The 27,770-nt window shown below is 44.9% G+C and overlaps 1 protein-coding gene across 2 annotated transcripts in view; it reads right to left on the bottom strand.

Moving 5' to 3' along the window:
- Positions 1 to 27,770, bottom strand: part of B4GALNT4 (beta-1,4-N-acetyl-galactosaminyltransferase 4) — an 84,740-nt gene that overhangs the window by 14,473 nt on the left and 42,497 nt on the right. For both annotated transcript variants that reach the window (XM_040410316.1, XM_040410317.1), the window contains 11 exons: positions 27,516 to 27,582; positions 27,299 to 27,433; positions 25,350 to 25,459; positions 25,162 to 25,262; positions 24,940 to 25,016; positions 19,652 to 20,762; positions 19,228 to 19,517; positions 13,252 to 13,405; positions 8,638 to 8,710; positions 8,391 to 8,544; positions 5,935 to 6,061 (listed from right to left, as the gene is read on the bottom strand). In XM_040410316.1, the coding sequence (XP_040266250.1) occupies positions 5,935 to 6,061; positions 8,391 to 8,544; positions 8,638 to 8,710; positions 13,252 to 13,405; positions 19,228 to 19,517; positions 19,652 to 20,762; positions 24,940 to 25,016; positions 25,162 to 25,262; positions 25,350 to 25,459; positions 27,299 to 27,433; positions 27,516 to 27,582 (2,399 nt within the window). The remainder of the gene's footprint in view (positions 1 to 5,934; positions 6,062 to 8,390; positions 8,545 to 8,637; positions 8,711 to 13,251; positions 13,406 to 19,227; positions 19,518 to 19,651; positions 20,763 to 24,939; positions 25,017 to 25,161; positions 25,263 to 25,349; positions 25,460 to 27,298; positions 27,434 to 27,515; positions 27,583 to 27,770) is intronic.

Consider the following 27,770-nt stretch of genomic DNA (forward strand, 5'->3'; position numbering starts at 1 on the left):
CCCCCCCGTGTCGGCGATCGCAGCAAACCGCAGGTCAATTCAGACCTGCGGTTTGCTGCGCTTTTTGCAGTTTCTGATGCCTGCGGTCCCTGACCGCGGGGATCAGAAACTTTAGAGTGGCTAAAATCATTATTATTCACCCCCCCCTGCACCCCTGCATGATTTGATGCCGGCGGGTGGTGCAGGGGGGGTGTCGCATGCGGTGGGGGCGTTGCGGGAGGCGGGCGGTGCGGCAGGCGGGATCGCGATCCCCCGCCCGCCTCCCCATGAATGATCGTTGGTGTCTAGTGGTTATACCAGGGTGCCAGCACATTGCTGGCACCCTGGTATAAACGGCTGACATCTGTGCAGATGTCAGCCGTTTAACCCTTTCCATACCGCGGTCCGTACGGACCGCTGTATGGAAAAAGTTAACTGTCATCGTCAGGGAGCTCCCTCCCTCTCCATCGGGGGGCTGCTGTGCCTTTGCAGCCCCCCGATGGAGAGGGAGAGAGCTCCCAGAGAGCCCCCCTCAGCCCCGTGCTTACCCTTCCCCGTCTGCGAAGTTCTGAGCAGACGGGGAGGGTTCCCATGGCAACAGGACGCCTGCTCAGGCGTCCTGCTGTCCATGGTGCTGAACAGATCTGTGCTAAAAGCACAGATCTGTTCAGTGTAAGTAAAATACAGTACAGAACAATATATATTGTTCTGTACTGTATTATACAGACATCAGACCCACTGGATCTTCAAGAACCAAGTGGGTCTGGGTCAAAAAAATGTAAAAAAAAAGTGAAAAAAGTTAAGATAAAAAAAAAAACATTTATCACTGAATAAAAATTAAAAAAATAAAATAAACTACACATATTAGGTATCGCCGCGTCCGTAACGACCTGATCTATAAAACGGTCATGTTACTTTCCCCGCACGGTGAACGCCATAAAAATAAAAAAATAAAAACTATGAGAAAATTGAAATTTTGCCCACCTTACTTCCCAAAAAAGGTAATAAAAGTGATCAAAAAAGTCGCATGTACGCCAAAATAGTACCAATCAAACCGTCATCTCATCCCGCAAAAAATGAGACCCTACTCAAGATAATCGCCCAAAAGCTGAAAAAACTATGGCTCTTAGACTATGGAAACACTAAAACATGATTTTTTTTTTGTTTCAAAAATGAAATGATTGTGTAAAACTTACATAAATAAAAAAAGTATACATATTAGGTATCACCGCGTCCGTATCGACCGGCTCTATAAAAATATCACATGACCTAACCCCTCAGATGACCACCGTAAAAAAAATAAAAATAAAAACAGTGTAAAAAAAGCAATTTTTTGCCATCTTACGTCACAAAAAGTGTAATAGCAAGCGATCAAAAAGTCATATGCACCCCAAAATAGTGCCAATCAAACCGTCATCTCATCCCGCAAAAAATGAGACCCTACTCAAGATAATCGCCCAAAAACTGAAAAAACTATGGCTCTTAGACTATGGAGACACTAAAACATTTTTTTGGTTTTAAAAATGAAGTTATTGTATAAAACTTACATAAATAAAAAAAAATGTATACATATTAGGTATCGCCGCGTCCGTGACAACCTGCTCTATAAAATTACCACATGATCTAACCTGTCAGATGAATGTTGTAAATAACAAAAAAAAAAAACGTGCCAAAAAAGCTATTTCTTGTTACCTTGCTGCACAAAAAGTGTAATATAGAGCAACCAAAAATCATATGTACCCTAAACTAGTACCAACAATACTGCCAACCTATCCCGTAGTTTCTAAAATGGGGTCACTTTTTTGGAGTTTCCACTCTAGGGGTGCATCAGGGGGGCTTCAAATGGGACATGGTGTCAAAAAAACCAGTCCAGCAAAATCTGCCTTCCAAAAACCATATGGCATTCCTTTCCTTCTGCGCCCTGCCGTGTGCCCGTACAGCGGTTTACGAACACATATTAGGTGTTTCTGTAAACTACAGAATCAGGGCCATAAATAATGAGTTTTGTTTGGCTGTTAACCCTTGCTTTGTAACTGGAAAAAAAATATTAAAATGGAAAATCTGCCAAAAATTTGAAATTTTGAAATTGTGTCTCTATTTTCCATAAAATCTTGTGCAACACCTAAAGGGTTAACAACGTTTGTAAAATCAGTTTTGAATACCTTGAGGGGTGTAGTTTCTTAGATGGGGTCACTTTTATGGAGTTTCTACTCTAGGGGTGCATCAGGGGGGCTTCAAATGGGACATGGTGTCAAAAAAACAGTCCAGCAAAATCAGCCTTCCAAAAACCAAACGGCGCACCTTTCACTCTACGCCCTACTGTGTGCCCGTACAGTAGTTTACGGCCACATATGGGGTGTTTCTGTAAACAGCAGAGTCAGGGCAATAAAGATACAATCTTGTTTGGCTGTTAACCCTTGCTTTGTTAGTGGAAAAAATGGGTTAAAATGAAAAATTAGACAAAAAAATGAAATTCTCAAATTTCATCCCCATTTGCCAATAACTCTTGTGCAACACCTAAAGGGTTAACAATGTATGCAAAATCAGTTTTGAATACCTTGAGGGGTGTAGTTTCTTAGATGGGGTAATTTTTGGGTGGTTTCTATTATGTAAGCCTCACACAGTGACTTCAGAGCTGTAGTGGTCCCTAAAAATTGAGTTTTTGTAAATTTCTGAAAAATTTTAAGATTTGCTTCTAAACTTCTAAGCCTTATAACTTCCCCAAAAAATAAAATATCATTCCCAAAACAATTCAAACATGAAGTAGACATATGGGGAATGTAAAGTCATCACAATTTTTGGGGGTATTACTATGTATTACAGAAGTAGAGAAACTGAAACTTTGAAATTTTTCAAATTTTTCCAAATTTTTGGTAAATTAGGTATTTTTTTGTGCAAAAAAAATAATTTTTTTGACTTCATTTTACCAGTGTCATGAAGTACAATATGTGACGAAAAAACAATCTCAGAACGGCCTGGATAAGTCAAAGCGTTTTAAAGTTATGAGCACTTAAAGTGACACTGGTCAGATTTGCAAAAAATGGCCTGGTCCTTAAGGTGAAAATGAGCCCGGTCCTTAAGGGGTTAAAGGGATTTTATACCTTTTTCTTACTGATAATCTATCTTCTGGATAGGTCATCAGCATCTGATTGGTGGGGGTCCGACACCCGGGACCCCTGCCATCAGCTGTTTGAGAAGGCAGCAGCACTCACAGTAGCGCCGCGGCCCTCTCGTTGCTTCCCGCAGGCCAGTGGTCTGGGCGCAGTGCAGCCCACTGAAATGAATGGGGTTCATTTACACCCTGGCCAGTGAAATAGTCGTGACATCACTGGCCTGCGGGAAGTGGAGAGAAGGCTGCGGTGCTGCTCTGAGCGCCGCTGCCTTCTCAAACATCTGATTGGCGGGGATCCCGGGTGTCAGACCCCCATCGATCAGATGCTGATGACCTATCCAAAAGGAGAGATCATCAGAAAGAAAATAGGTATAGAACCCCTTTAAATCATGGGATAACCCCTTTAACTAAAAAGTAGGCTTAAATGGACAAAAATCTTGTTTTTCATCAGGTCTACGGAAACATTACTAAATGTAGAAGCAACAAATGCCCCAGAGGAAGTTCACATCAAAGAAATACCATAAGTGCAAAGACGCGTTGAGCTTTCCAGGAATTACTAGCTACAAGGAAATTCTATGCCAAATATAAGGATGGTGCAAACACTATGTAGAAACTGGGCCTGTACTGTTCAGACCCTCACACCATCCGAGTACACAAATACAATGTTCTGAGGGTTGTTTTTGCCAATAATGCCAAGGATATTGGAAGAAGTCGTTTGTAGTCACAGCTGTTCCATGTGCTTCTAGTGTCCTCAAGATCCTATAGTCTTCCCAGTCATGCCAATTTCTAGCAATCCGGTGCAGTAGACTTGTATATGCCTATTGTCCATTAAAAAGACCACGAAGAAGAGGCAATGGAAAATACCTTCAGAAGGACATCCCATCCAAATTTAAACCCTGAGGTAAAGAGGACTGTACCGCATCATGATGTCTAATGCCACATTTGGGGGGGGAATTGCAAATTGATATATTTCCCTAAGCTTCCCTATCTGATAAACGTGACGGGTACTAAATGCACCCACTGTGCAGTCACCCGATTCTTCTCAGCAAATCTAAAACCCAAGGACAGGCAAAGAATAACTCGTGCGGAAATCAAAGATGCTGTGCAAAAGGGAAGATACAAAGTAGGGCTCTGGTGGTGACCGTGTGGGCACATCTTCTGTTCCTGCACCATCACATCCTATTGTGAAGACCCAAGTAGTACGTAATAATACAGCCATTTATGGGTTAGGCTACTTTCACACTTGCGTTTGGTGCAGATCCGTCATGGATCTGCACAAACGCTTCCGTTCAGATAATACAACCGCCTGCATCTGTTCAGAACGGATCCGTTTGTATTATCTTTAACAAAGCCAAAAGTGATCCGTCTTGAACACCATTGAAAGTTGATGGGGGAAATATCCGTTTTCTATTGTGCCGTATTGTGTCAGTGAAAATGGATCCGTCCCCATTGACTTACATTGTGTGTCAGGACGGATCCGTTTGCCTCCGCATCGTCAGGCGGACACCAAAACGCTGCAAGCAACCTCCAGAGCGCAATGGAGGCAAACTGATGCATTCTGAGCGGATCCTTATCCATTCAGAATGCATTAGGGCAAAACGGATCCGTTTTGGACCGCTTGTGAGAGCCCTGAACGGATCTCACAAACGGAAACCAAAACGCCAATGTGAAAGTAGCCTTAAATAGTGCCTGCCTCATACTGTAACTGCTGGCATAAAGTATAACTCTGACATGGATTATAACTTCAAGGGTTTGTCTCATCACAGACAATGGGGGCATATCGCTAGGATATGCCCCCATTGTCTTATAGGTGCGGGTCCCACCACCGGGACCCGCACCTATATCGGGAACTGAGCCCTGAAAGAGTTGGAGGGCGCACTTCACATGCAGCCGCCCTCCATTCATTTTCTATGGGGCCACCAAAAATTTCCATCAGGCCCTTAGAAGAGAATGGGAGCGGTGGTCGGACGTGCACGGTGCACTCCCATTCAATTCTATGGGGAGAGCGCTTGGTGGTGGCCGGACCAGAGTCCTCCAGCCAACACCCTGCGGGGCTCAGTTTCCAATATAGGTGCGGGTCCCGCACCTATAAGAGAATGGGTGCATATCCTAGCGACATGCTCCCATTGTCTGTGATGAGACAACCCCTTTTATGCCAGCAATTAGTGGACTGCCATACATTTTAGCATGCTTATAACCCAGTGCACGGTGTAGGAGTCATTGATATTGAGCGAGGACTCTGGCATCTGGTGAGTTTTAAGATTGTTTCAGGATAAAGGAGATGATGTCCACTCATTTAAAACATCGTTACACCCCGATTGATGTAAAAAATTTAAATCAGAGAACAGTACAGTACATGACAACCTCTTCCTAACAAAACTAGAACCAGCCCTGTACCTCACATGGATCCAGAGATCTCCCCATTACTCTGCTAGATTTATTTCAGCCTGGCATCTTTCTCAGACGGCGTGTCCTTTCAGCTGCAGCTCTTTTCCTGTAATTGCCACCGTTTCTAACAGAAGATATGGCTGGTGACCGTTGATTTAAACTGACCGCATGTGACCACCTCAGTGAGGTGGACAAGAAATAAAGGAGAGAAAACAGCAGGTGGCGCTATGCAGATACATTTTGTCGAATAACTCAGCGGCTAAACTGAGAGAGGAACCCCTGTGATCGGCAGATGTAAATGAATCACATCCTCTGGTGATGCAGGAAATACTAAGACTGCCATAAAAAAAAAACAAAAAAAAACACTGATCTTGATAAATAATCCCCCCCCCCCCCCCATGTCTAGACTAAACGAAATGTAACGTACAGCACATAGGAGACATAATAAATAGTACCTGTCCAGCAGCTCCCAGTCCTCTCCTCCCCAGCGGTCCTTGAATTCCTCTGTATTCATTCCACCAATGCGATCAAAATCGGACTTGTAAATCCCAAACAGACCAAAACCATTAACTTCCCAGTAGCCTACAAGGAGAAACGCAGAGAGATGATAAAGAACATTTCACAACCGTGCACGTACAGAACGGAGCGATGAGGAGATTTGGAAGAGATGTGTACCTGTCTGTCCCTTATATACCTTTCATACCACGCTTGCATTCTACTCATTTAAAGGCTATGTTCACCTTCACGGGCAATTTTCTTTTTAATGATTGCATTTTACTCACTTTGGGCTAAAAATACATTTTTCAGTTGGCCTTTATCAAAAATATTCAGATGTTCTGTGACAAAGGGTTTGAATGTAATTTTACTTACAAGCTGGTCATCTAATAAACCTAATCTCTAAATTAGTATAAAGGTCATAACACATATTTAGTCCACATTCTTATCAGTAAGATAAGAATTGAGCTATAATGAGTGTTTAAAGGGAACCTGTCACCGGGAAAAAAATATTTGATCCATATGCTTCCCGATGTCAGAAAGCTGGAGCGCCGTAATCTCGTGATGCGCGAGCTAGCACATGCGCAGTGTCGTCATAGTGTTCCTTTCCTGTGCTGGCATCAGCCTTAGGGAACGAACTGCGCATGCGCTAGCTCGCGCATTGCAAGATTACGCCGCTCTAGCTTTCTGACGTCGGGGATCAAGGAGGAGATTCGGAGGATGCGGGGCGGTGCTGGGCTCCTTCACGCTGAACTTATCTCAGGGACAGGACTCATCTGAGGTTAATTTGCATATGTATCAAATAGTTTTTTTCCCCACAATAAAAACACACAGAGCTATGGGGACTGGGTATTGCGGATGTGCTAGCGGCCATCTAGCAACCCATGTCCTCAGCTCTATACTCAAAATCCTGCTGACAGGTTCCCTTTAAGACATCAGGAGCAGACCGATGAGCTGCCTGACTGAACAAAGTAAAAAACTTTTCAGACCCTGCTACTAGAGAATCTCAAGGCTGCATAGAGAAAGGGGCTCTAAACGTTTAATAAAGACCAATTGAAAAACTTATTTTTATCTCAAAATGAGTACAATACAATAATAAAAAAATTGCCCCAAAAGGTGTACATAGCCTTTAACCTCTTCAGGCACAGCTCCGTAATTCTGGGAATGCAGATGTGCAGACTGAGTATTTTAGAAAATGAGAAAAGGCTCCAACATAGGGGATTGCCCAGGACTATGATCAGAGGGGGAAGAGCGCTGTGCAGAATAGTCTGGCTGTGCTTACAGTTCAGGTCTGCCCACTGGTAGCAGAGCTTGGCCTTACCAACTATAAATCGATGACTTAGAGCATCAAAAGTCCTGAATATCCCTATTAAATTAAGACACCTGGAGAAATGCAAAACTATTTTTACTTATATTCTTTTACACTTTCACTTTTTATAATTTATTACGGCATCTAATTAATAATTTCATAGCTAGGCAGCTAACATTTTGGCGCGTCCAGTGTTGTCATAATCACCTCTAGCAGTTCTAAGCCTGGCGGTAAGAAAAATAAAAAGCTGCTGAGCGGGATACAATGCTGGATCAGGGATATACAGTATTCCTCAGGCAGAGTTTACATTTTTTTGCTTTTTTTTTTTTTTTTGAGCACTACCTTGGAGCTCTCTTAAAAAGCCATCAGTCAGCAGATTTGTACCTATGAAACTGGCTGACCTGATTGGCAGCTGAAGACATCTGTGTTGGTCCCATGTTCATATGTGCCCGCATTGCTGAGAAAATGAGGTTTTAATATATACAAATGAGCCTTTAGGAGCAACGGGGGCGTTGCCATTACACCTAGAGGCTCTGCTCTCTCTGCAACTGCCACGCCCTCCGCACTTTGACTGACGAGGCCAGACCGTGTAAACGCCACCACACCTGGTCCGGTCAAAGTGCAGGGGGCGAGATAGCAGAGAAAATGCTAAAGCCCCCATTGCTCGTAGAGGCTCATTTCCATATATTAAAAGATCAGTTTTTGGGCACATACGAACATGGGACCAACACAGATGCCTTCAGCTGACAAACACACATGCCTCTGTCAAAACCGGCTGTGCATTCAACAGAAGAAACCATCTGGTTTCTGCCACTGCTTCAATTTGGATGTGGCGGATCCACCCCAACTGCGAGAGGGCACCCGCTGCGATTTCCAGTGGTACCACGCCAAGATACAACACGTCTTTTGTTGACACAGTGGTAGAAATAAACCGCGGCTGCATGGACAGCAGTGTAACCTTCCAATTAAAACAATGGGCGACGGTTTTGTTTTTTTTTTGTTACAAATTCAGTGGACTAATCTGAACACGAAGAGTAAACCCCACAGGTGTAGGGCCTGTGGAAAGAGTCTGGCCCTACAGATTCAGTCCTACTGCCATGTTCTCACCTCTGGGCTGCCGTGGGGAGCTTCCACAGCTCAGTCTCATTACAATAGGAGCAAACGCCAACTTTCCTTCCACACAATGCTTTCTCACACTGTCCAGCACTGAAAGAGGGAAGTGTATGTGCAGGTCACACAGGAACACAATGCTATGATTGTCCTGCAAAAACACACCAATGAAGGGATGAACAGCGTCATCTACATGAAAAGAATCGTTAGCACTAGAAAGCTCTGTGCAGCAGTCACGTCTAACCTGTATAGTATCGACTCCTGCTTGTAGTCCTGCTGACCTCTCAAAATTTCCACTTCTCTTCAGATACTGATAGCTGAAAAGATATAAAATGTGGATATAAAGTCTATTCTAAGACTACACAATACATGTTTCCAGCCACTTAAATATGACACAGATGCAGGAAATAAATTGCTGAACTCATGTATACGTATCTACGTATGGTAACATGGGATTAATGAGGTTGACTGATGAGAGTCAACCTGGCGATCAGTGGTCATCGCCGAGGAAGCTTTGTTGTTCAGCTATACATTTTCCCTACAGTGGCCACTTCACGGGAAATGTAGTATTACATGACACCTATTCAAATAAAGGGCCAAACCATGCGATATAAGGATGTGCAGGATCTGCATACGCAGAAGTTGCTCCCAGCCTAGAGGACAACCCGATTTCTATAAAATATCAATTCACATAACATTTCAGCTTTTGTTTCTTTTTCACCTTCTTGTGAGAACAGGGATCATAAATATTCAGATGTGTCCTACCACACCTTTCCTCTTGACTCGACATACCCCAAAGATGAGACATATTTTGCTTTAATCTCTCAGGCGTCCCCCCCCCCCCCCCTCCCCTCCCTCAAGCTGGCCATCTCGCGCCAGTCACCTTGAGGTATCTTGAGCCAAGAGGAAAAGTAAGAAAGGACATCTGTCACACAACTTAGCACAAATCAACAGAACAAACGACCATGAGAAACTTTGTAATATGTCTCATCAGTGACAGGGGGGAACTAACTCTCCTTGGGGAGAGAACACCTTAATCAGTGTGAGGAGACTTATAGGCCATACATGCTCCTCTGGAATTCTGGGAGGGAAGGGATGCAAATGAGCTCTTAACAAGCTCCGCCTCTGATGCCGCCAGATGTAAGGCAGCTATCCTATAAGTCAGTCAATGTTCAGCTCTTAAAATAAGCTGTTTACCTCTCCTTTCTTCTTGCTAAATGCAAATTTCTATTTGAAATATGCTTTGAATCCATCCAGAACTAGAGCGGCTTACAGAGGGATCAAATTACACATGCCAATACAAGTCTATGGAGAGGGGAGGTGGGAGGAGTGAGACAGAACTCCTTTTAAAAAACAGCCAAAGTGTGTTTTATACTATTTTGTATGAGCTGTTACAATACAACATAAAGCACACCGCAGATGCTGATAATCTTGTTTTTGAAAAGTGTTTAATTTAAATCATTAAAGGGGTTATCCAACCCCTATAATGACCCCCCCACCCATATAGATTATACTTAACCCGCTTCCCAACACCCGCGTTGCTCCTGATCCTCACACGGCCGCCACTGCATCTCCCCGTCTGTGATGGGGATGAGCTTCCCTAGCATCATCCGCGATCCTACAGTGGCCGTGTGGGGATCGGGAGTGATTTGGCTGCCGGGGAACGGGGTAAGTATAATCTATATGAGGGGGCCAGGCATTGGTGGGGGTCATTATAGGGGTTGGATAACCCCTTTAAATGGTAGACAGGAAGCTTCCCTTCCACTCTGCGGCAGCTGAGGTGTGTAGGAATAATGTACCCCTGCTTTACATTTACAGTAGGGAACACATATGGGTCTAGAATCTTGGACAGCTCGTGAGAAGAAAAGGTAGTTTCCTTGGCAAAGTTAAATTAGCAGAGAGCAAGGGGCTGTCTAAAATAAAGTAGAACACTAACGCACCATCTGCCAGGTGATCTCCATCCATGCACTGCGTGTGCGCCAAACACGCAGCCGGGAGACTTCAAAGCCAGGCATGACTGCGGTGTATGTGAAAGATTCGGAGGAGAAATGGTTGAAGATCTGTAACCAAGTGACGTGCACCGCTGCGGACCCTTAATTTGATTGCCATCAACCGTCTAAGTCTTGCCAATTGTATTTTCAGCATTTTTAAGGATTGCTGCACTTAATGAAATGCAAACCCTACTACCGAGTGCATGATATTTAAAGTGAAAAATGCCCCAAAAATGTGTGCACATCATAACAGATCAGCAATTCAATGTGATATGTCCCCGACCATTACAGCGAAGCTCGCAGACAGAAGGAAGTCAATAAAAATGGTAGACATTCTCCAAGACGACAGGAACAAAATAAAAATCAGCATGCAGCCTAAATAAAATGAAACCAATGTATGAAATATATTTCGGGAGACTTATTAAAAACTGATGTAAAAGGAAAATTGGCTAAGTTGCCCATAGCAACCAATCAGATTCCAATTTTCATTTTTCAGTGCTCCTTTGGAAAATTAAAGGTTTAATCTGATTGGTGACCAGGGTTGGTTTCCTTTGCACCAGTTTGATAAATCTCCCCATTGTTACTTAGTAGTTTTATCATCCGAGTCCAAATTATTCCAAATTCTTTGGTTTGGTTGCTGCAGATGAAATAAGATACTTAAAATGGTTGAGCTGAACCCGGACATAGCCCCTTCTTCACCCATTTAGCCCCTATGAGTGAAGCATCAGAATATTTCATGCTCTGATGCTCCCCCTTGCCCTGTATAGCACAGGACAAGGGCCGTTTTGTTCACCTTGACACACTGCTAGGCCGAGGCTCCCGCCTAGCAGTGTTCCAGGTGACGTCACTGGCACTTATGGGCGGGCTTTAGAGCCTGTAAAACAGCCTAGGGCAGCGCTAAAGACCACCTATTAGTGCCAGTGACATTACCGGGCTTACTGCTAAGCAGAAACCTCTGCCTAGCATACCCATCAGCAGTGATGGCCTGTTCGCAGTGTTTGCCTGCGAACACATGCGGGCTGCCATCTTGACTCACCCCACTAATCATCGGGCCCCCACGATCAGACACTGATGACCTATCCTGAGGATAGGTCACCAGTATCAAAATCTCAGAAAGTCCCTTTGAAGTGTGCACTACAAGCCACTATGTGCCAGTAGCATCAGACGTGTTTTTACAGCAAATAATGGCATAATTACTGCCTAAATAACCCCAAATTCATATTTTTTTGTATTATTAAAAGATGAATATGATTCAACAGCTTTAGGCCTACTGCACACGACCGTATGGCTTTTTCAGTGTTTTGCGGTCCGTTTTTTGTTTCCGTTGTGTTTCCGTTTCTGTTCCGTTTTTCCGTATGGCATATACACTATACAGTAATTACATAGATAAAATTGGGCTGGGCATAACATTTTCAATAGATGGTTCCGCAAAAAACAGAACGGAAACGGAAGACATAAGGATGCATTTCCGTATGTGTTCCGTTTTTTTGCGGACCCATTGACTTGAATGGAGCCACAGAACGTGATTTGCGGGCAATAATAGGACATGTTCTATCTTTAAACGGAACGGAAAAACAGAAATACGGAAACGGAATGCATACGGAGTAGGTAGCAAGAGAGGCTGAACTTCAATCAGACGATATTAAGAAATGTATTTGAACGACATGTTTCTGTAACAGGCTGCTTCCTTCCTACGGACTCCAGTCTTTACTGATCCAGCAGACCAAGAGTCGGCAACCTCCAGCATGCCAGCTGTCGTTACACTACATCTCCCAGCATGGCTGCTCTCAGGACTCCCACAGAAGTGGATACAGTGACAGAAAATCAATGCACAAACTTTACATCTAGAGTTAATTTAATAAAGCAAATTAAACCATGCACAAAGGGAATAGACCACCGCGTAGACATACAGGAACATGCCATGTGCACCAGCTTTAAAGGGAACCTGTCACCTCCAAAAACCATCCAAAGCCGCCAGCAGTACCTGACCGTAGCCAGCAGCGTGTTTCCGACGATAATTTTCTTCCTGAAGGCCGATGCGGCTAAAGCTCAGAAAACGTTCCTTTATCCCCTGCCGGCGCGCTTCTCTAGTCATGCTTGAAGTCAAGGGGGCAGCGGCCTCGTTGCTTCAAGTAAAGATAACCGTGCCCCCTCCCCTGCCCCATCGCTGTAACTGACAGCGCTTATGCAGAGAGTTCGGCAAAGCCAGCCAAACTGCCGGCTGTCAGTCACAGCGAAGGGGGCACGGTTATCTTGACATGAAGCAAGGAGGCCGCTGCCCCCATGACTTCAAGCATGACTAGAAAAGCGCGCCAGCAGGGGATAAAGGAACGTTTTCTGAGCTTTAGCCGCATCGGCCTTCAGGAAGAAAATTATCGTCGGACATACGCAGCTGGCTACTGTCAGGTACTGCTGGCGGCTTGGGATGGTTTTTGGGGGCGACAGGTTCCCTTAAAAACAGGTGTCTGCACAAGAAGTACCACTTCTTGTTTTTCCTTTGCTATAAAATAAAAAATAAAATAAAAAGACATTGGGGGTCATTTACCATGCCCTTGTCCGCCAGAAACTGACGTAAAAAAAAGTCGCAAACCACAGCAAGTGGCATTTCTACGCTGCCCCCTCGCCACTTTCTGGAAAAGAGAAGTGGCGGGGGACGTGACCACTGAAAACAGTATTGCATAAGCTTACAATTACAATGGTGAGAGGTCTATATACTGATTAGAGGGGGAGGAATATGGGGGAAGGTGCAGGAAAGCGTTGTGAACACGGATATAGAGATCTGGTCAGCCGTATTAAAAAGAGGATTGGCCACAAGTTATCTTCTGAGGTGCGCTTACACTAGGTCACGACAAACTATAGATAAGTACCTTGGCAGTTTAGCACGACGCAAAGCCTGTTCTACATCCATGTCCTCGCTGTCGTAATCCACTAGAATGAGGCTGAACTGGTCGTCGTGAGTCTTGAGGTACAGAAGCTCCAGATCGTTGATCAGCTGTTGGACCCAACGCGCCTGATTCTTAACTGTCAGATAAGAAAACGAAATAGAAAAAAAAAAAAAAATACTGGGTCATAAATCTGCAACATTAGGCAGCACTGAGGAGCAGAAAGGTCTACAGGGGTTTTCTTAGATATTTTACTGATGGTCATCAGTATCTGATCGGTGGGCATCCGACACCTGGCACCCCTGCCGATCAGATGTTTCAGAAGGCATCGGTGCTCGTAGGAGCAGCACAGATTTCTCGCAGCTCACCAAGCACACAGTCGTCCATTTGGTAGCGGCTATGTATGGTATCGCATCTCAGCCCCATTCACTTCAATGCCTAGGCCACGTGACGGCAACTAGGGAGAGCAGCGAGAAGGCTGCGGTGCTACTGCGAGTGATGGAACAGCTGATCGGCGGGGGTCCCAGGTGTCCAACCCCACCGATCAGATACTGATGACCTATTCAGATATATAAATTGTCTGAACGGCTTGGCATGGAGCATTCTCAACTATGGCATACAATTTGGTGACATATTTGGATTTCTATCATAGCCCATAAAACTTATATAACTGCTTGTGGAATTTAGATTTAGGGCTTCCCATGATGTCGAATTTACTAGAACATTCACTTCATTCTTGCTATTAGTTAGCAGACACCAGCCAGGGTGGGCATTTAATAGGGTCCATCTTTCGCACGTGCGTTCTCTATTTGTTTTGGTGTACAACTACACTGTATATCATTTTGTGGGGTGATAAGTAGCGTAAACACCATTTTTTAGGGGTATAAAAACAAATGTCTAATTGAAAAATGGCATGATCATAGGTCACCAATATTCTACAGTAAACTAATACTTTCAAGATCCCAAAGTTGGCCATTGAATTGGGACATCAAAGAAGAGCTAACGCCCCAACTTTCGATAAACATGGATTCCCGCCAAAGTGTGCTGGATTTTATTTTAATAGGAAAAGAGGAATAAGATGCTGGCAGACAGCTCAGGTAGTGCTGGTCACGAACCAGCGGGTGTGAACCCACTGTGCCACGTGTCCTACCTCCTCTAAGGGCGTCGTCTAAGAGAACACCTTGTTTCTCGCAGTACCCCTGATGATGGGGATAGACTTTCCAGAGGAAAACATCAGGTCACTACTTCTTGAAGAGGACTGGCACACGAGGCAGCTGGTCCAGAGGGACCAGGGGGTACCAGTGCAAGATACAGACATAGTCAGCAGGCCGAGTCGTAACCAAGAACAACAGTGCAAGACCGTAGGATGAGGCGAAGTCAAACAAGTAATAGGTCAGGGCACAGGTCAGTCAACCCGGATCGGCAACAGGAGAGTCGAAGTAAGCGGGCAGGGATCAAACAGGTAGCGGGGTCCAGAAACACAACGGGTTGGGAAACAAAAACACAAGCAGACATAACAGCAACCTTTGCAGGACACAAGGACGTTGACTCTCAGGCACCTGGGAAGGGGGCTGAACCCACTTATATAGGTGCAGGAGGGCTAGGATTGGTTAGCAAGGTCACATGTGCTAACCCATAAATCACAGGAAGTGATGAGTGTCGGCCCTGAAGGAAGTGCTACAGGGAACAGGCTGGAAAGCATGCTGTGCCCAGGGCTGGAAGGAAACCATGGAGCGAATTCCAGGACAGACGATGCCTGCAAGGAGAGAGCTCAGGGCTGCACCGGTGAATGGGGAAACACCGCCAGCAGATCATCGCTGAACACGGAGCCCAGGACTGAGGCGGTAAGCAGGGGAACATTGGCGGACAGCAACCACTGCGACTGTGCTCATCTCCCAAGGGAACAAGAAATCTGTCATGTTCAAACCCCAAATGCCCAACCCTTCTCTTCCTGAAATCGAAAGGTTTGGCCACATTTACTTGAACTCAAACAACCCTCAATGGAAGACTGTGTAGAGAGTGGACAAAGTCCAAAAAAGCACATCCCGCAAAATCTGACCCTCCCCAAGTGGGAGATCAGTTTACTGTAGGTGTACTTGCAATGTAAGACATGGCTGTAAAATGTGAAGAATCCCTTTAATCAAAGCAATGTAGCAGACTATGAACATGGAAAATACCCAATCAATAAACCGTGATTTTTTTTATTTTTTTCTGTAAGGTTGAACCATACTACTGCTCAATACAGTGTGAGCCAAATTGCTAAAACCAAGAATACAGTGAGCGCCGCACTGTGCTTCCCTGCTGACCTGTTTTACGATCCAACTCATTGCTTAGAACCACAAAAGAAAGAGGACCAGAGCAAACCCTCTCCCAGGCGCATGGCCAGATGAGTCGAATTCCGGAGTTTGCACAAATGCCAGAGACAGGGATGGTTCTGGCTCCTTTTAAATTGGAAGAGATGCCCTGTCCATAGTCCAGGCTGGAAACATAGTCAAGGATGTGACCTCTGCTGGATTTTCAGAAGAGTAGTGTCAAGTGACAGAGATCCCATGCAACCTTGGAATAGGCTATATTACAAACTTTCTCCTATGTGCAATTAATGTGGATTTGTGGGAACCAATGAGTCCCTGGAAATCCCTTAATCAGTGCTCCAGACTAAAAAAAATACCTAGTAGCCATTGGCTCCTGAACTGAAAAATTTAGGAGCCAAATCAAATTTTTAGTCGCCAAATCGAAACTGAATCAAAATTTTGCTATCGTAACAACGCTACGCTGATCAGATCGGCGTAGGGTTGTTTTGAAACCAAAATTTTGATTCGCTTTCGTCACCATAAAAAAGTATTGCGATACTCAATACCGCGCAAAAAAAAAAAAAACACCAAAAAAAGCTGCGTGCATTTAGCATTTTATGAAACGTTCGGCCCATAATAGAACAGTCCTATGCTATTTTTTGGGGTGACAAGGTGACTAAAAAAATGGCGAATGCTCACCGCATAGGAGATACTTTTTAATAATTTAATAGTTTGGACTTTTCGGACGCAGCGCTATGTAATATGTTTATTTAATGTTTATATATTTTATATGTAAAATTGGGAAAGGGGGGATTTAAACTTAATATTTTAGGGTACTTTCACACTAGCGTTTTTCTTTTCCGGCATAGAGTTCCGTCACAGGGGCTCTATACCGGAAAAGAACTGATCGGGCAAATCCCCATGCATTCTGAATGGAGAGTAATCCGTTCAGGATGCATCAGGACGTCTTCAGTTCAGTCATTTTGACTGATCAGGCAAAAGATAAAACCACAGCATGCTACGGTTTTATCTCCGGCGAAAAAAACTGAAGACTTGCCTGAATGCCGGATCCAGCATTTTTCCCCATAGGAATGTATTAGTGCCGGATCCGGCATTCAGAATACCGGAATGCACCCGCACTAAATCCGGACCCATTCACTTCTATGGGGCTGTGCACATGAGCGGTGATTTTCACACATCACTTGTGCGTTGCGTGAGAATCGCAGCATGCTCTATATTCTGCGTTTTTCACGCAACGCAGGCCCCATAGAAGTTAATGGGGCTGCGTAAAAATCGCAAGCAAGTGCGGATGCGGTGCGATTTTCACGCACGGTTGCTAGGAGATGATTGGGATGGAGACCCGATGATTATTATTTTCCCTTATAACATGGTTATAAGGGGAAATAATAGCATTCTGAATACAGACTGCTAAGTAGAAGGTCAATATAATAAACATTGGTGGCGCAGTGCGCCCCCCCAACACCCCAATATAATAAACATTGGTGGCGCAGTGCGCCCCCCCAACACTCCAGTATAATAAACATTGGTGGCGCAGTGCGCCCCCCCATCACCCCAATATAATAAACATTGGTGGCGCAGTGCGCCCCCCCCATATAATAAACATTGGTGGCGCAGTGTGCCCCCCCCATCACCCCAATATAATAAACATTGGTGGCGCAGTGCGCCCCCCCATATAATAAACATTGGTGGCGCAGTGCGCCCCCCCATATAATAAACATTGGTGGCGCAGTGTGCCCCCCCCATCACCCCAATATAATAAACATTGGTGGCGCAGTGCGCCCCCCCATATAATAAACATTGGTGGCGCAGTGTGCCCCCCCAACACTCCAGTATAATAAACATTGGTGGCGCAGTGCGCCCCCCCATCACCCCAATATAATAAACATTGGTGGCGCAGTGCGCCCCCCCTCAATATAATAAACATTGGTGGCGCAGTGCGCCCCCCCCATATAATAAACATTGGTGGCGCAGTGTGCCCCCCCATCACCCCAATATAATAAACATTGGTGGCGCAGTGTGCCCCCCCAATATAATAAACATTGGTGGCGCAGTGGGAAGTGCCAATAAGGGTTAAAAAATAATAAAAGAAAATTTACTCACCTCCTCCAGTTGATCCGTAGCTGCCGGTCTCCTGTACTTACTTCTTTCTTCAGGACCTGTGGTGACATCACTGTGCTCATCACATGATCCATCACCATGGTAATGGGCCATGTGATGAGCTCAGTGACGTCACCACAGGTCCTGAAGAAAGAAGTAAGTACAGGAGACCGGCAGCTACGGATCAACTGGAGGAGGTGAGTAAATTTTCTTTTATTATTTTTAACCCTCATTGGCACTTCCCACTGAGCCACCAATGTTTATTATACTGGGGGGGGGGGGGGCGCACTGTGCCACCAACGTTTCTTATACTGGGGAAGGGGGGGGGGCGCACTGTGCCACCAACGTTTCTTATACAAATACAGGAGGCGGGTGCCGGTATCAAATAGCCGGCACCCGACCTTTGTGACAGGGGGCTGCGATCAGCTACAATTAACCCCTCAGGTACCGCACCTGAAGGGTTAACTCAACTGCAGCTGATCGCAGCTCCCTGTCACAGAGGTCGGGTGTCGGCTATTTGATTCCAGCACCCGCCTCCTGTATTTGTATTACAGGTCAGTTATCTTCATTGGTGGCGCAGTGGTCACAGCCCCTCCCCTCCTCCTCCCGTCTCTTCTTATTGGTGGAGGCGGCGGGGGCAGCAGCACAGGGGGGAGGGAGAGACTCCTCCTGCGCTGCTGAGAACGATCATCTCCTGTGCCGCCGCTGTATTGAGCAGAGCTGCGGCGGCGGGTCTAGTCGCAAATGGCGACAAGACTAAAAAGTCTTGTCGCCATTTGTAAATTCTAAGTCGCATTGGCGACCATTTTGGTCGCCATCTGGAGCCCTGTTAATGGGGTTACCCCATCTCTCACATTGGTGCGAGACGGGGTAACCCCAGGATATGCCACCAATGTCAGATAGGTGCAGATCCTATCTGACATTTCTTTAAGGGGCTCCCAAAGCAAAACAACAGCACACCGCACATGGAGAGGATGCTCTCCATTCACTTCTATGGAAGTTCCAAATAGGACCAAGTAACTGAACTCTGCTATTTCCAGAAGTCCCACAGAAGTTAATGGAGAGCTCACCACGCAAGCATAGTCATCTCTCCATTCACCTCTATGGGCGCTCCGGAAATAACTGAGCCAGTGCTCGGATATTTTCGGTACTCCCACAGAAGTGAATGAAGGGTCGCCATGCTTGCACTCTAGTTCATTTTGGGGGCTCTGTCTAAAAAACAGGAGTGGGGCCCAGAGGAGGCATCTACCTGACATTGGTGGCATATCCTAGTAAGGCCAACCCCTTGAAACAGCAGAACACATGGTATTTGGCTGTGTTCCAATACCTTTAACTTACCATACCAACACTGCAATACATAATACTGATTGGAACAATTAAGCTATTGTGGTTTTGGCTACTTCTGCAAAATATGTGAAGTTTTCTTATTATCCTACAGCAATTTCTAAAATGCTGCCTAGTAAAATAAAAATAAAAACATAAAAAAGGTGCAATACAAAATTACCCAAAAAAGGAAACGTCTATAATGCATGTCAACGAGATGCAAACTCACCAGGCACCACGAAGTGCACTGTGGCACGAGGATTCCAGTTTAGACTAACTGGTCGGCACAAGATTGGTTTAGTGTAGATGGAAGGACTGGGGGAAACTTCTGGTGGTTCTGCAGGAGGGCTCTCATCACTGTCTCCACCGGAACCACGGTGCAGTAGGAGATACACATACTCCGCCAGTCTCACTTTTTTACGTCCTCGTTCCTCCAGCTCCAGTTCTATGAGGTATCTGTTGCCTCTTGCAGAGTCCCGACGCTTCTCCACATTGATTATACGAAGCAAAGTGTAAACGCTAAAAACAGGAATTAATAAGAACAGAGAAAAAAGGACATTTCTGCAATTACTATGTGAGTGAAAGTCAGAAGATACTATGGATTCAATGCACACAAGCATGAATAGACTGAAAAAAAATACTATTTCACTAACCCTCCATTCTTCTCGTTTAGTTTTTCCATGTACTGAGCCACCACATCCACAGTTTCAGCTTCAGAAAGCTGCAGGTTACCGCTCACGTTGCAGCGAAGATCGTTCCAGTCCGACCTTAACATTTCAAAATCTACATTTCCTACGCTGAATGTACGTTGCCAGTTAATGGCATCCTCTGGCCAGCTTTGCCGAGGCTCTGCGTCCTCGTAGCTGTAGTCCTGTAATTCTTCAGCTGGGGCTTCTGAAGACAAACTAAGCAAGGGAGGGCCACCAGGAAGACTAGACAAGGTAGGGAGGGGTAGTCCAGGGATTTCAGTTTGGCCTTCCCAACTGAAAAGTCCAAGTTCTGAGGTATCAGGTGGAGTCCAGGGTCTAGATCGCCTTCCCCCATGTAAAAGTTTTGGGGGTGTAGGGTAATGATGGTTCTCGTGAACTCTAAAGGTTCTTCGTGGTTTAGGTTTTGGCAGCAACATCCCAGGGAAGACTTGACCTCGAGACTTTCTAACTCCAGAAAGGAGTCTTGTCACATATACTTTATCTGATTCTTGTTTATTTGAGTTCTTTGAGTTTTGTTTTACATTCTCTGCCTTTGTGGTGACCTCTGGTTTGCTTTCGTCACTAGGTCTTACGTCGACATTGTCCCGCTTTTCTGTAAGTTCTAACTTTCCATGTTTATTTCTCACGTCAGATTTCTCTCCTCGCCTCTGACTCCCTGACCTTCCTCTGACTCTTGATTTACTTTCTGAATTCTTTCTCTTTGTCCTATGATCAATATAAATTTCTTCTCTAGTTCTTAAAGCAGATTTTCCTTCTGTGGGTTCTGGATCATCTCCAATTCCTTGTCCACCAACTCTAAGCAACGGCATTAAGCGTTTCCTACTTCCCCGGTGAGCAGAAGGTGGGCTTTCCCTAGGTGCCCACAAGAGAGATCTAATAGAAGACTTCATGCTGTAATTTATTATAGGTATAGTTTCTAGTGAATCATTATAATGGATGTTGGTGTCCTGATTAACCACAGGGGCAGGTGACACGGTATCAGTCACTATCTCTGCATTTTTCTTCAGTGACATGCCAGGCAACAGTGGGTCATCCTCATCCTCATCCATGAAATCTAAAAGAAAGTTATAAAAATCGGGGCGAGAATTGATGACTACTGATCAAAAAAAAAAAAAAAAAATATTATATTCTGTATTTTGTAGCCAATGAGGAAATACCTTTCATATCTTTTCAAAAATATCGTAATCAGCAAGCGAAAGGCAAGACATATTCTCCAAATACACACCACATTTAACAGAGAAAAGAAGAAGAGGAATGAAGAGAAGAAAACTCTGCAGTCCGCTATCTCTCCCGATATCCCCATGTATGCATGTTCAACGGGGAGAGAGGAGACAATACTAGACACTTCTGGCGGTGGCTTATGTCTTTCGAGAACAAAAGAAATGGGCACTGAAATTTAACGCACCCAATCCTTCTCTTCCTGGTGTATCAAGGGAGGTCAGGGAACCAGAGGGTGAAAATGATGGCAGTTAGGAGCTACAGTATATTTCAGCGTCTCTTAATTTTGTTGGCCCAGACGTCCTCTGACCCTTTTTTTTTTTTTTTAAGAAAAAAGTGGAATGTGTGGTGTAAAAGGGAGAAAAGCAACATATTAAATGGGTCTTGTGCAAACATCTGTCACTTATCTATGCAAGTGGCATAGAGGCATTAATGACTATCCCCCCAGTATGTCTAAAGAAAGCCTCAGAGCAGTGGTGGTTAACTGATGCATTGCAGGGGACTCAAATGTGGCCCTTTAACTCCATCAAAGGACTACACTTCAAAAATAGGTAAGAACAGGGGAACCTTTCATATAAGACACACCCCAGGATTAGACAAAAAAAATTTGAATAAATAAATAAATAAATAAATTCTACTTATTAAACCTTCCCTACTGGTTGAATGAAGCAGAGTGTCAAGGTCACCATGCACGGGGTCTTGCGTAGAGGGAGTAATCGTTTTGTCAGCTCCTGTTGAAGGTGTTTTAACAGAGCGCTGTTCTCCTCCCACTGGCCGTGTCTGCAGTGTAAATTTCGCGCCGTTCAGTATTTGGCGCAGGCGCAGTGAGGAATCCAGCAGCCGCCGGGCGCCCTTCCCTGAATGGCGCGAGTCTTACACTGCAGACACGGCCAGTGGGAGGAGAGCACATCGCTAATGTCAGCCAGCTTAATACCCATTTTTCAGGTGTCTCCTCTCACACAGATTTTTTTCCCCCCACAGTATTTGCGGCAAAACTGACCCATGCCCTTCATTCTCTGGGTCAGTACCATTACAACGATACACCATATGTATAGGTTTTTTATGTCTAAATAGTGTAAAAATAAATGTAATGTAAATCATCATATTCTGACCCCCATAACTTTTTTATAGTTATGTCTACTGAGCTGCATAGGGGCTAATTTTTTGCAGGACAATCTTTACTTTTTATTTATACCATTTTGGAGTGTTTTTTGATCACACTGTATTACATTTTTTTGGGTAAGCAAAGCAATAAACAAATGGCAAATTGGACATTTTGACCCTTTTTTCAATTACTCCATATTGGAAATTTTTTAAAATATATTTTAATAGTTTGGGCGTTTTCGGTCACATTGATACCCATGATATTTATATTGTTTGCTATTTAGGTATTTATTTTTTTTATTTACGGAAAGATGGGTGATTGAAACTTTTATATATATATTTTTTTATATATATTTAACTTTTTTTTATTTTTTTGTAATGATTTTGAAGCTCATATATGAACCTAAAAAATCTATTTTTTTATTTTTCATTTTGAACCATCATGCATTTTTAAAATGAGTCTATTACTGTCAATTGCTCATTTCTTATGTTGGCCTGCCGTCTGGTGGCCAAAATAAGAATTGCAGCATAAATACTGTGGGTCTTTTCAGCGAGACTCACAGCATTCAAAGCAACTACTGACATCCCCATTGGTCGCAGGGGATGTCAGTCGGAAGCTGCACGTGCGGGTTGGCGCCATGTTTGCCTATGGCTCCAGCGCCGTAGCGAACGGGTTAATGAATCGGTCAGGGAGTATAAGATGGCTAATAACTGCATCTCAGGGTCTATTCATATGACCGTTAGTGTTTGGCGATCCACAATTGGGTATCCGCAAAACACGGATACCTTCCGTGTGCAGAACGCATGCGGCCAATCCTATAGGGAAATGCCTATTCTTGTCTGCGATTGTGGACAAGAATAGGGCATGCTCTATATTTTTATCATTTCTATATTCATTTAAATGAACAGGTCTGCACCCGTTCCGCAATTTTGCAGAAGCAGAATTACAGTGGTCTGAAAAGGACCCTTATAGTCCAAAAAAATATGGTACATAAAACACATAGACACACAGATGTCCACATAGTCTGTGGTCTGGAATTTCTCTCGCCAAATACAGGTCTGGATTAAGAAAACGAAAAAAAAAAACATGGCGGGAAAAAAAAAAAAACCCTGCCATATAAACAAGCTCATATAAAGATACACAGACAGACAATCACACTGTTAGAGGTGAGAATAATGACACGGTGCCCTCATAACCGAAAAACAGATGACAGCTCTTCTGCTTTCTATGACAGGACACAGCACTTGGCGTAGCGCAAAGCTCCTGCCCCCCATGAAGCTGCGTTCCCCTGAGCACTGGGATAGACAGCAGGAACATGAGGGCTTTATAAGGTGGTAGAAGACAGCACGGCTAGCAACCCCTCCCCCCAGTCTTTCCAAAAGCCGACTGCCTATCTGACATCTGTTCCTGCTGGAATTCATTTCATGTTCATTGAATTCTTCATTGATCCATTTCACTTATTAAAATGCAAAATCTGAATTAAAAGCTAAAAAATAAAAAATAAATCTGCTCTCCATAATGTAAATGCAATGGAATGTAAGAACAAAACCCTTTGCCTATTTTGAATGAAAATGTGCGCCGGTGACGGCAATTTCTACCGATGATCCCCAAGGACTTAATTATATCCCATGACGAACTATCGAGAATTCAGAACCCTGGAAATTTTCGCTACATATATTTAACATTAAAAATGCCAATATAGTATGACAGCCAGTGATGCCCAAAAACTACAACTCCTACCATGCCCTGCTGTAGACTAATAGCTCTGGGCAGTGTGGGCATGCTGGGAGGTGTAGTATTGCAACAGCTGGAGAGCCTTAGGTTGGCCATCCCTGATCTATGGTGAAACCTAGCAGTGTGTGTTCACTTTCCCTGCAGCGCCACCACAGGGGAAATGAAGTATTACACAATGTCTATTCAAATCAATGGACTATTTGTGTAAAGCAGGACAGGACAGGTCATCCAGGGCGAGAGATGCTCTTTGTCATGGTGTTCACTCTGGTCTAGAGGTGAGGGTCCTGAACACCGGATCACCCTCTATTTCATAAGTCCCTAATAGGGTTTACAAACTGGGTTCCAAAATAGAAAACTGCTTTAAAAAGAGGTGATCCAGGAATTACTATTGATGAACTATCGTCTGGATAGATCATCAATAACTGATCGAGGGGTCCGACAACCGGGACCCCCGCCAATCAGCTATTAGAAGGGGCCGGTCGCTCCGTAGGCAATGTGATGTCCCTGTACATTGGTGACGTGGCCTAGTGGCAGTGCAGCCCCATTCAAGTCAATGGGGCTGAGCTGCAATGCAAGACCAAGCATAGCCGCTATACAGTGCCTGTGAGTTTAGCGGCCCCCTGAAACAGCTGATTAGTGGGGGTGTCACAGGACTCGGACCCCCGCTGATGTGATAATGATGATCTATCCAGAGGATAGGTCATGATTATCTTTACCCGGATAACACCTTTAAAAAGGTGGTAAGTGTACCTACTGCCGAGTCCCCCCAAAATTCAGCACAAAGGACTGAACACAGCTTCACAGGGGTCTGTCAATTAGGCAGAAAGACCCATAGGATTTTACATGGTTCATAAAGGGTGTGGAAGCAACCTGCAGTGCCTCATACCCCAATCTGCGGGGTGTTAGCCATTTAAAACGGCTGTCGTCTGATGAAAAAAAAGGGGGTTAGTCAGCACCTCCCAGTGCGCAGGTGCACGCTGCCATGGCAAAGACCTTTTTTTCCCTCTGTCGTCTGATGAGTCACTTAACATATATAGCGAAAACCTGTGTCAAAATCTGACAACCTTTAGCTATAAATGGCTGTTACAGCAGAGGCAAAAAACCGCAGAAAAGGGCAAATGAGTCATGCATTTCTCATGTGCCTGCGAGGAGAGGAGGGCAGATCTGTACATACGCTGACGATTGAAGAAGAGGAACGGCATTTGGGGGGAATCGTCGTCATCCATCTTCATATATTTATAGAATCCAAACCTTAAGGAAGAAGATATAAAATAAAAAGCTGCTCCAGACGACAGTGAATATAAAAGGGACAGAAACCGTGGTTTTTTGGACATGGTGATTTTAGGGGAAAAACCCGCAGGTATTGCATCAGGGTCAGAAGCAGCGAGGAACTTACCTCTCCAAGTACACCGGGGACTCTCGGTAGAAGCATTTGTTTTCTGTTTCCATATGGGTAAGACGGGTAAAATCATTGGGGTAGACAAACGTAAGGTAAACCTACAGAAAAAGAAAACGCATACAGCAAGGGACGAGGTGAAGGAGTGCGACACTGCAGGTGGTGAAAGACATTCAGGGTCTACTTACAAACTGCAGGCCTTGGTAGCGGGCGATGGGAAAGTCCTTCACCACGTAAGTGGGGCTGTACGCACAAGGAACCAGCACATTCTCCACTTTGGATTGTTCAATCATAGGGGCTGCAGAGAGATGTTAGGAGTTATGCTCCACACACAAGGAAGGTCCCAGATTCTGGCTCTGTGCACACAAGCAGATGACGTGGGTCATTCACACACTGTGCAAGAAGAGGACCAGAGAACCGCATCTTGGGACCAAGCACACAACAGCCTCCCCCCCCCGCATTGTTTGCGGACCTGTTCACTTCAATGTCCATTCCGCAGCCGCACAAAAAAACAGAACATGTCCTATTCTTGTCTGTTTTATGGACGAGGATAGGACATTTCTACGAGGCAGGACATTCCGTTCCGGAAAATGCGGAACACACACGGCTACGGCCGTATGCATGAGCCCTAAAGGTGTTTGTCCGGTATCGATTCTCCCCGAATCCCCCATACATGTGCACGTATGTACAATGGGGAGAGGGGAAAAGGCCACTGACAGACAATTTTCTCCTGTGGCAACAAAAGATTGGGAAGTTGAAATCCAACATGCCCCATTCTTATCTCCTAAATCTGTTAGTGGGGAAGGAGGAGAATTGGGATACACAACAGATAGTCAGCCTATCCTGTCAAAATTCAGATAACTTTCCGCTAATGTGTATGGACACCTTAAAAGGGGTCTCCAGCTTTGGGAGGCTTTCTGCCAGATCCCTGCACCATGGCCGACCAGTACTTAACCGGCTCTCTGCCAATGGCTTTCGGCTCCTTCAGTCCCTTGCTGCTACTGATGAGCTCCAGTCCCCACATGGAAACCTCCGAGTTGGGTCAATGACGTGTCCACCAGGTGTCACAGTGACATGATGCATGATGGGCATGTCACTGCTGCTGTCAGTCATTGGCTGGGGGAGATGGGGGAGGGGGTTGAGTCTGGCAGAAAGGCCCCCAAAACTGGATAATCCCTTTAAGCTGTGGCTCCTGACAGTACATATTTTGGTAAAAAATTAAAAGGGATTCTACAGTTCTTTTTAACTGATGATCTCTCCTCTGGACTGATCGGTGGGAGTCAGACACCCAGGATTCCCGCCAATGAGCTGTTTGAGGAGGTAGCGGCACTTCAGGAGAGCCACGGCCTTCTCTCAGTTTCCCTCAGGCCCAGTGACGTCACAGCTATGTCACATGGCCTGGCCACAGCTCAGCCCCAGCCAGGCCAGTGATACTAGTCGTGATGTCACTGGGCCTGAGGGGAAACAGAGAGAAGGCCGTGGTGCTCTCGGAGGATAGATCAGTTAAAAAGAACTGCAGAACCTCTTTAATTTATCAACATATGACATACCACCTTTACATGTATTTCAATCTGACTGACCTCTTTTCAGTAGACAGGTGTCAAGGTGTTAAACCTCCAGCTATGAGAGAACTGAGGAGAGTGCAGGGAAATTAAAAGGTGGTCGTCTCATGAAGATAACTCCTGTCCTAACGCCTTTGAGGGCACATGGACATCATAGATGAGAATCTGCACTTCGGACCTACCTCTATTAGAGCCGCTCTGGACCAACGGCTTCTGTTCTGGTGGACTTGAGCCATCCTTGTACGTATTTCACGGACGGCCGTTCACCTAAACGGTTGCCATGTAAATACTACATGTGCCATCCATGCACCATCCTTCCTAGCTGTTAGCTGGGGGTGAGCATTTTAAATCTGGTTGTCTCTGGAGAGAAACCCTTCAAGTTGTACGTCATGCCTACTAAAATCAGTGGTCATCCCCATTCACTAGAATGGGTGCTGAGCTGCAGTAACTGGCTCCTACTAGCAGCTATTCACGGGGTCCTGGGTGTCGGACCCTCCACTGATTTCACATATTTCAAGGCCCTCTTACCTACCCATATAATTCAGTAAAACATCTTATTTTTATGCAGCACTTACTCATGTAAAAAGTGTCTCGAGGATCTTGTCTCAGCATATCTACAGTGGGTTCCTCTCTGGTCAAGCGATGGTCAATCACACTGGACAGAGTCTGTGGGATGTGAGCGATCTCATTCATTTTGCGAGAGGCCTCATCTGGAAGAGAGCGGCTCGCTGAGAAACGTCCTGAGCTAATTCTACATTGTGGAAGGGCAGATTGGACACACCATCGTCTTACCTGTATATAAAGACAAGTGCGGAGCATCCACTATTTCAAACTTCGTCCCTGGGAGAGAAAGGCGCCACTGAAAATACAGATATAAAACGGGAATAAAGTTCCTGGCGCTGAAAGGACTGCATCGCAATCTCACTGCTTACTATATAATTGAGGGTGGTCAGTAGGACGCTGTAGAGCTATGACCATGGTGGTCAGGGAAATACATTTACCAGTGACCATACTTCCAAGACATTTGTGTGAGCATGTGGACAGCAA

This window comes from Bufo bufo, chromosome 10 (assembly GCF_905171765.1).
Source record: "Bufo bufo chromosome 10, aBufBuf1.1, whole genome shotgun sequence".
Lineage (NCBI taxonomy): Eukaryota > Metazoa > Chordata > Amphibia > Anura > Bufonidae > Bufo > Bufo bufo.